The sequence below is a fragment of the Bubalus kerabau genome, chromosome 13, assembly GCF_029407905.1.
Source record: "Bubalus kerabau isolate K-KA32 ecotype Philippines breed swamp buffalo chromosome 13, PCC_UOA_SB_1v2, whole genome shotgun sequence".
Classification (NCBI taxonomy): domain Eukaryota; kingdom Metazoa; phylum Chordata; class Mammalia; order Artiodactyla; family Bovidae; genus Bubalus; species Bubalus kerabau.
The window spans coordinates 62,281,541-62,289,992 of record NC_073636.1 but is presented as its reverse complement, the minus strand read 5'-3'; the positions used below and the strand labels follow the sequence as shown (position 1 = coordinate 62,289,992).

Genomic DNA, 8,452 nt, shown 5'->3' with positions numbered 1-8,452 from the left:
CCAGGTCTCACTGCTACCAAAGCTCACACTTACTTGCCATTTCCTACCTGGGGGGCCAGAGGGGCATGCTGAGTGACTCAGTATGGAGGGGTTGGGGAGGTGGGAGAGGCTTTGAACATGCACCAGGCAGAGCGGCAGAAAGCCTGATGTGAGACTGAGCTTTAGGAGAAACCACTCAGCTCAACCCACTGGGGGAAATCTGTGTCACCTGAGACCTGTAACCCTTGCGACTGAGTCAAGAGACATGACAACAGGACAATGACATATTTATTTACAATTGGACCAAAAAAAGGCATACAGGCATCTTTTAATTAAAAAAAATGATGATGATTAAAAAAGTCAGAAAAATTGATGTCTGAACCCTTGATGAGGAGTCTGTTTACTCACTCCCCCCCAAAAGAATCTGTTAGGGAAAAAAATTCAAGATGTGAATGAACAAGACTCCATTATCATACTCTACTGCTTGGGTTCCCTTTCCTCCAACCTGATTCTTGGTGGACGCCGCTTGGTACTGCGGAGTCACTGTGAGGCAAGGTTGAGAAAATCACTGGTTTGACTGCTGGAGCTGGTGAGGGCTGCTGGGAGAATCTGGGGGTGGGGGTGAGGGGGGTATGTTCCTAGCTTAGCCAGCATCCTGAGCTTTGTCTTGTGGTGGGGGTCCTAATGGGGCTGGAGCAAGGGTGAGTGGCTGTTACTTAAACCCTGACCCCAGGGTATGTTTGGTCTCTTGCAACTTGAGAGCAAAGGTCTGTGACAGGCATGGGGGAGGTCAGGGGTTAGGAAGAGGGGGCGCCAATGAAGAAGCCAGGTATCCGTGTCAGCTCCTCTTTCTAACTTAGGCTCCTTGCTTCTTCCTGGGACTCGGGGAAGGAAGGACACAAGTTACTTTCCACTCTCCTTCTTACAGGTAGTGTTCTGGGTGTTCCCTAAAGGAGGCAAGAGCTCAGACAGGAAGTGAAGGGGCAGGGTCTGGCTAAAAGAGCTGTGTGTGGGCACTGAGGCTGGGGGATGTCAAGACAGAATGCCTCTTCCCAGCCACCGAAAGAGGAGATCTGAGGTCTCCAGGCCTTGTCCTGCCCTGGAAGTGGGGGAGGAGAGGGTTCCCATCAGCACACACTGCAAACAGCAGCACATCCCCCTCCCCGCCCAACCCAGGAAGGGGCTGAGGAGCAATCTGAGGGGTGAGGACCCTCATCCAGACAGACGTGTGAATGCTTGGTTTGGCTCTGGAAATACTTGACCCCAGATCCAGGGTTTCTTGGCACGAAAGACAGTTCATTCCAAGTCTCTCCTCTGGTCCAGCAAACTCCTGCTGCTCTGAGCAGGGGCGATTCCTGCTGTCCTGGGGCACTTGGCGCCCAGTACTTCTGGGGGATTTCCTTGGCTCAACCAAGATCTGGGCTTGCTCCCAGTGACAAGATGACCAGAGGCCTGGTGGGGAGCCCTGCTTTGAGCAGCCCTGGGAGGAGGCTAGGGAGGAAGGAATAGGGAGGGGAAGGGGCTGGAAGAGGCTGGTTGGCACTGAGGATGCGAGTCTGGGCTGAGCTGTGCTTTGTCGCGGCATCAATGGTGAGGATGGGCAATGAGAGGCTCAGAAACCTCCCTGAAGCCCCGGTGTTTCCTCTTCCAGTTAGTTGTGGGGTAGCCAACAGCCCTGAGGAACTGAGGTGGAGACAGTGACCAGAACCCAGTGTCTCGGTGGATTTATCCATCCTGGATCCAATTGTTAAAAAAAACTAAGGGAAAAAAACCCCAAACCAAAAATACACCTGAATAAACAGGTCCGAGAGTTCCTGCTGGAGGGAACTTCCTTAGCACTGAAGAAAAACAACCCACAAAAAACTCATCCCCCATAGAACTGCAATAAGATGATGAAGAAAAATGCAAGATTTATCTACAGGCCTTCCCGCCCCCCACGCAGACCCGGGATCCAGGAACACTGTGCCAGGAGTTACATTCCAAACGAGCAGGAGTTGTTTTATTTTACGTGCCTGCAGTTCCCTGTGCAGGGCGGCTTCCTGTCCGTGGATGCAGTGGGCCAGACCATGGTCCACCCCCATCAGTCTATCTTCACAGCAGCGTAGATCTTGCGGACAAACATGTAGGCTGCATAGAAGCCGATGGTGCCCGTGAGGAGCCAGAAGGACAGGACCATGAGGGCCGTGTAGCCAAAGTAGAGGAGAGAGGGAATGAACTCGACGATGTCCAGCTGGGGTGCAAACAGGGAGAGAAGGGGGACACTCAGTGCCAGCCTGCTGTGGCCAACCAGGTGTCCCCCAACCTTGGCCCGGACCTCGTGGGCAGGCAGTGAGGGGCAGGCGGGGCACACACCAGGGTGAACCTCCATCAGCGCCAGGGCCTGTGCTCCGCCCTGGATGCTCACGACCACTATGGTGGGTTATTAACCCATTTTACAGAGAAGCTGGGATTTGAACCTGGAGTCAGAGGGCTAGGAGCCCAAGGCCCATATCCACTGACCAGGCCATTCCATGTCAGAGCAGGAGTCTTCCTGGGGAAGGGCCTGGGAGCTCACTGGGAGATGGGGCTGACCTCAGGGCCCACTGCCAGAATGACAAAGGCAGCAAGGCCACGGCTGCCACTTCCCCACCCTCCACAGCCCCCAGAACCGTGCAGGGGGACTCGCGGATGGCTGGAGCACAGAAGTCGGGGGAGGAGAGAGGCATTCACAGCTCCTGACTGTAGGACCAGGGTCACCATGAGCCTGTCTCAGCCTCTGGTGCTCTCCGCCTGAATGCGCTTTGTCACTTTTATTACCGTCTCATGGGGAGTCCTGGGGAGTTGATCCTGGAGCATATGAACCCCTTAGCTGAGTTCTCAGACCTGGGCAGCGATGCCAGGGAATCTGTCGTGTGCCAAGTGGAGCTAATCTGGGACCCTGGTATCAAGACCTGCCTGCCCACCAGGGCCCGAGTGGGGCCTGTTCCAGGGCTCTTGGGCAGACACATGGTCACAAAATGCCAGGAGTCCACAAGAAAACAGTAAGGGTCACTGTTTGAGACGATCTCCCTGAAGTCAAATAGCCACAAACTGGGGGATGAAGGCCATGTCTTCCAGCTCAACCACCCATCTCTCTTTTGGGCTTTCTTGTGGCTGAAGGTGGGGTGAAGGATGAGGGGCACAGAGTAGTGGTAAATCCAGTGGTAAAACCAGAAAAGGAGTGAGGCAAGGTCATGTGAAAGTTCCTTAGAGTTCAGACAGGCCAATGCCATCATGTTTCAGACAAGGCTCTCGGGCTGGCTTTAGAGCAGAGAAGAAAGCCTCGGGCAGAGGCAGGAAGGGCAGGAGGCTGAGCTGTGACCTTTGTGTAGGTGGCTATGGAAGCAGGCTTCACTTGCCCAACACTGGCTCTTGTCTTCCTTTTTTCCGGGGTCTTGGGTACCCACTCCCTACTCTGTGGTCCTGTTGGGGCTGTCAGTCCAGTACAAAGCCTAAGCTAGTCAATCAGAGTACACCATCCTACTGGACATGAGGAACAGTGAAGGGTGACATGTAACCTAGGCCAGTGAGCATATTCCCTGGGACTGATAGCATGAGGACAGAGGAAACACTTTCTTTTATCGCTAGGGCTGCAAAGCTAAAAAGAGACTCTACGGCTGCTACTGGCCATCCTTCTACTTTGTGAAAAGATCCTACCTGCAGACTGAAGCCAAGAAAACACACACAGAGCTGAGGTATAAACACAGAGCCCTGATAACCATTTAAGCTGCTGGATCTAACCAAGCCTGAAGCTATACTTCAACTTCTTATTAAAGTTACATAAGCCAAAACATTCTCTTTTTTTTGCTTAAGCCAGCTGGAACTGGGTTTTGGTCACTTTGCATTCAGAAGAGTTTCTGATAAATAGGGGCTGTAAAGAAGGGAAATTAGATTTGTTTTGCAGGATTCCAGCAATAAGATTGATCTGAAGATGGAGTTTGCAGTAAGGCAGATTTCAATGTGAATCAAGGAAGACCTTAATAATGACAGGAGCTATCTAAAGAGAATGGGAGCGTCAGGAGGGAATGCCCTCCATCACTGATGTGCTAGAGCAGGGTCAGCAAGCTTCTTAAAGGGACAGGTTATACTGGGTTGGCCAAAAAGTTCATTCAGATTTTTCTGGAAGATAGTATGGAAAAACCGGATCGAACTTTTTGCCCAAGCCAACAGCTGAAGCCATGTGGTCTCTTGTCAAAACTACAATACTCTGCCGCTGTAGTGTAAAAACAGCCTGGACAACATGTAAATGAATAACCGCCAATAAAACTGTTTACAGCAACAGGCCTGCTGGCCCACAGGCCACCACTGACTGACTCCTTAGCGAGGTGATCCTTTGTTGGGATCGCTGGAGAAGGGGCCAGTCAGGGAACTGGAAGCAGGGGTGGAATTCTGCACTCAAATATCTGGACGGTCCTTTCCAACCTGATGTTTGTGGGAAAGGGAATTCCAAGCTTCACTTGGTCAGCCTATGGCTCTAGTTTAGTTTCAGAATACAGCTTGGTTATAAGCAGAGGACTTCTTGCTTTGGAAACCCAAAATACAGGGGCTAAGTCCCAGAGGTGACACAGGGGCCAACCAAAGCGACTCCCAGACTCCCCTCAGTGGCCCATCTGATTTCTGTGTTATGCGCACATCTACCAAACCTGTTGTGGGGGTCTGTTTGGACTCTTAAGCCACCCTCTGGGGACAGTGAGCTCTGTGAGCACAGCTGAGCCCCTCAAACTGAGTGCTAAAGCCTGCTTTAGCAGTTTCTGTTCTTATCTCTTTAACTCTTCTCGTTTACATTTATTCTTTCGTGTTACTGTTCTTTTTTCTCCCTGTCTTCTTGAGGTGAACACTATTACCTTACTTCTCTTAAAAGCACTGTAAGGTGATACACTTCCTTTTAGCTCTGCTTTGGTTGTCATCTCACAGGTTCTCCATACAACATTCTCATTGTCATTTATCCTGAAGGCTTTTGTCACCCAAACATATTCTCTTTCCAAAAAGGTTCTGTTCTAAGAGCAGGAACAGTTCTAGAATGACTTTGGTCCTCCCCATTCTTGGTAGAAAAGTAAGATTTAGACACTAGAGGTTTTTCCCCAGCACCCCCTCCCTACAGGCCTGCCCTGAAAGGGCAAAGGGGCTCCCTCATGCAGGGTGGTACCTTGTTAACAAAGTAAAAGATGGCATAGACCAGGACATAGAATGCAGATCCCCCGGAGACTAGGAAATTCCTCCACCACCAGCGGTAATCCTGAGAAGGAAACAGAGAAGGGTCATTGCTGTCTCCAGGCTGAATCTCTTCCCCAAGTTTCACAGTTGCCTGAGGAGCTTAAAGACCCTGTATAAGGATGGTAATATTTGGGGTCATGTAAAGGTTTTATGCCTTGACTGTGACGGTGGTTACACGACGGCATGCATTTCTAAAAACTTACACAACTATAGACTAAACAGGGTGAACATTACTGTTAATAAATTACATCTCAATTTAAAAAATCAACAACCAAAGAATAGTATTAACATTAGCATCTCGTGAGCAAACGTTCACCACATGCCACGTCCTGTTGTAGGTGCTTATTGTGAATCGGCTCAGAGTTCACGAAGCAGCCCTCTGAGTTAGGTCTGGAAGGCACACAGAGGTTAAATGACTGCCCAAGAGCTACTGGAGGAGCCAGGTTTCAGCCCAGGCTGTCTGTCCCAGAGCCCTGGCTTTGCTCACTCTGCCAAGAGCTAGTCCCCAGATGGAGGGCAGGTTATCCAAACGGCGCCAGCTGTTGAAGAAATCCCTACTGGAGTGGACTCAGTACTCACAAGTACTGTCATGAGGTCGTGGTGACCTCCACCCACGAGTCTACAGCTGAACAAGCGGAAGCTCGGCAAGGGGAAGTGACGCACTTGCCCAAGGCCTCAGAGGACATGGAACCACGTGGGAAACCCAGTTTCCCTGACCCATTTGATGCTGGCCCCAGCTCCCCCTACCCCCAAGTGCTGGCCACATTCCCCTCACCTCTGCACACAGCTGGAAGTACACCATGACAATGCTGATCTGTGAACAGGACACCACCAGGATGATGAAGACGAGGAACAGGAAGCCGAAAAGGTAATAGAACTGATTCTCCCAGATCGCCTGCAGATGCATCAGAGCCGGCCTTCAGTGGGCCCGCCCCCTGCCCCTGCAGTCCTTGCCTGCGCTCGGGAACTCACCCCGCAGTCGGGACTGGCAGGAATGGAAAACCATCATGACACCACTGGGGCCTGTGGCCCTGGCTTGTGCCTGGCCTGGTCTCTCCTCTCTGGAGCAGAGGGTGAGCCAGGCTGTCCCTAGGGAGGGGCTGGGGCATGGCTGATCCTACCATGGGTGGGCCCTAGCCTGAACTCAGCAGCTTGCGGAAAATAACAAATCCCACCCCAATCAAAATTACACAGCGGCCACCACTGCCTGGGGTGGCTCACCATGTGCCGGCACATGCTACATGCTTTATGCACACAACTCCACATGTCAGCCGGTGAAAGGGTGGCCTTTTACAGTGAAGGAGTCAAGGTTCAGAGAGGTCAGTGGCTGGCCTGGGGTCACACAAACAGAATAGAGGTGGCCCCCTTGGGCAGGCAGCCAACCCATCCCAGGCAGGGCTGGGTGGGCGAGGGGGTATCAGCTGGGCAAACTGGGCCACTCCAGAGGTGTGGTTGCTTGTCCAGCATTGATTTAGGGCAAAGTCCTCTCTCTGTACTGGACACCGAGCTGGGTCAGCTGGCCTTAGATGGCTCTGAAGAACCTTCTGCCAGCTTTCATCTGGGCAGGCCTGAGAGAGGAGCAGTCATCATTAAAATAGCAGCTTTGAGTTAAGAAGCATTTCCTGAGTGTCAAGCACTGTGCCTTTTACAAACATTATCATGTTCCAGCCTCATGATGATCCTGAGAATTAAGCATCATTTCCCACATTTTCCTAGCAGTTCCGAGTAACTGAGACAGGTAAAGACATGTGCGGACCCAGAAATCAAAACAGATGCAACAATGCTATTAATAAGGTGGTGACTAATGGCAATATTGCTAACACAGCCAAAGCAGCTTCTAGAAATTTCACTGAGCCCCTCCCACACCAGACCCTGTACACATGGCACATCTCACTTAACCTTCCAAGCTGTCATGAAAGGCAGGACTGTTACTGTATTTTAGGGTGAAGAATGGGGGCTAAGAGAAGTTAAAATTTCTGTCTGAAATTTCACAGACAGTAGGTGGCAGAGCACCTGAGCAGAGAGGTGGGGACAAGGCTGGTGTGGGTGAAGGTGAGGGGTGGGAGCAGGTAGCAGTACTCACACTGAAGATGAAGAAAAGCTCGATGAACATGGCACCAAAGGGCAGGATCCCAGCCATTAGAATACTGCAGAGAACGGGAAGGTTAACACTGCTGGGAGACCTGGGCCACTGGAGGCTTCGGGCTCCCTCCTGAGCCAGTGAGAATGAGAGTGCTAACACAGTGGGGTAGGTCTAGTGCTTTTGTACCACTACAGTCACTCAAGAGGTGTGCATCCTTCTCCCCATTTATAGATGGGGAACTGCAGTGCAGAGAAGGGGCGTGGCTTGCCCAAGGTCCCAGGCAGTCGCAACCTGTCACCCTGCACCTTTCCACCCCACCCCCGCCCGGCCAACACCTAGTCTGGCTACAACTCGGTCCTCTCTATCTTGGAGTGAAGCTGAGCTCTTATGAAGTCTAGAGCCAGCCACGGTGCAGCCCCTGCCAGGGAGGGTACTCTCGTCCACGTCTTCCCAAGGAGACGGCTCAGGGAAGTGTCGGCCTTGTGGACCCCAGAAGCGCCCCCATGGCCCCTGCTGGAGACTCACCCCACGAATCGGTTCATGTACCACCGCTGTTCAGGGATCTGCCGGGGAATCTGGTTGGTGCGCACAGGGTTGTCATATGGCTGCTTACGGAAGCCGAAGTAGTAACCCAGGTAGACCAGAGGCAGGGAGATCCCAAACCACATACAGAGCAGGGCCACCATAGTGGGAAAGGGCACCTGTGGGCACAGCACTGTGAGGCTCCACGAGCCCTGAAGCCCAGGCCAGGGCCATGCAGTGGGGATGGGGACCTTCTGGGTCCCAGGGCAGGAAGGGCTCAGCAGGACACCATAGTGGGGAAGCTTCTACAGACACACCCCACACAGGGCTCCTGGCCAGACCACCCTGGGGTGGACCCCAGCCCTGGGAAAAGTGGAGGGCAGACGGAGGACCAGCTGAGCCACGAAGTGAAGGAGGAACCACGGCATCCCACAAAAGCTTGTCACCAGGGAGAATGCGGGGAGAGAACAAGGGAGGGCCTGAGAACCGGAAGGGGAGATGAAGGGTCAAAATAAAGGGAAATTACACGTGCTATGTTAAGTGGAAAAAAAAAAAAAAAACAGAAGTACACAAATAGTGTGTTTCCAATTTTGTTCAATGAAAACACCACACTATACCACTAAGTGAAAAGCTGGA

The 8,452-nt window shown here is 52.1% G+C and overlaps 1 protein-coding gene across 5 annotated transcripts in view; it reads right to left on the bottom strand.

The window, feature by feature from the left end:
• Nucleotides 1–249: 249 nt before the first annotated feature.
• The window catches only part of TM9SF4 (transmembrane 9 superfamily member 4), a 52,494-nt gene continuing 44,291 nt past the window's right edge, over nt 250–8,452 (bottom strand). For all 5 annotated transcript variants that reach the window (XM_055544731.1, XM_055544730.1, XM_055544734.1 and 2 more), the window contains 5 exons: nt 7,820–7,995; nt 7,295–7,358; nt 5,987–6,106; nt 5,144–5,233; nt 250–2,209 (listed from right to left, as the gene is read on the bottom strand). In XM_055544731.1, the coding sequence (XP_055400706.1) occupies nt 2,060–2,209; nt 5,144–5,233; nt 5,987–6,106; nt 7,295–7,358; nt 7,820–7,995 (600 nt within the window). In that variant the 3' untranslated portion in view covers nt 250–2,059. The remainder of the gene's footprint in view (nt 2,210–5,143; nt 5,234–5,986; nt 6,107–7,294; nt 7,359–7,819; nt 7,996–8,452) is intronic.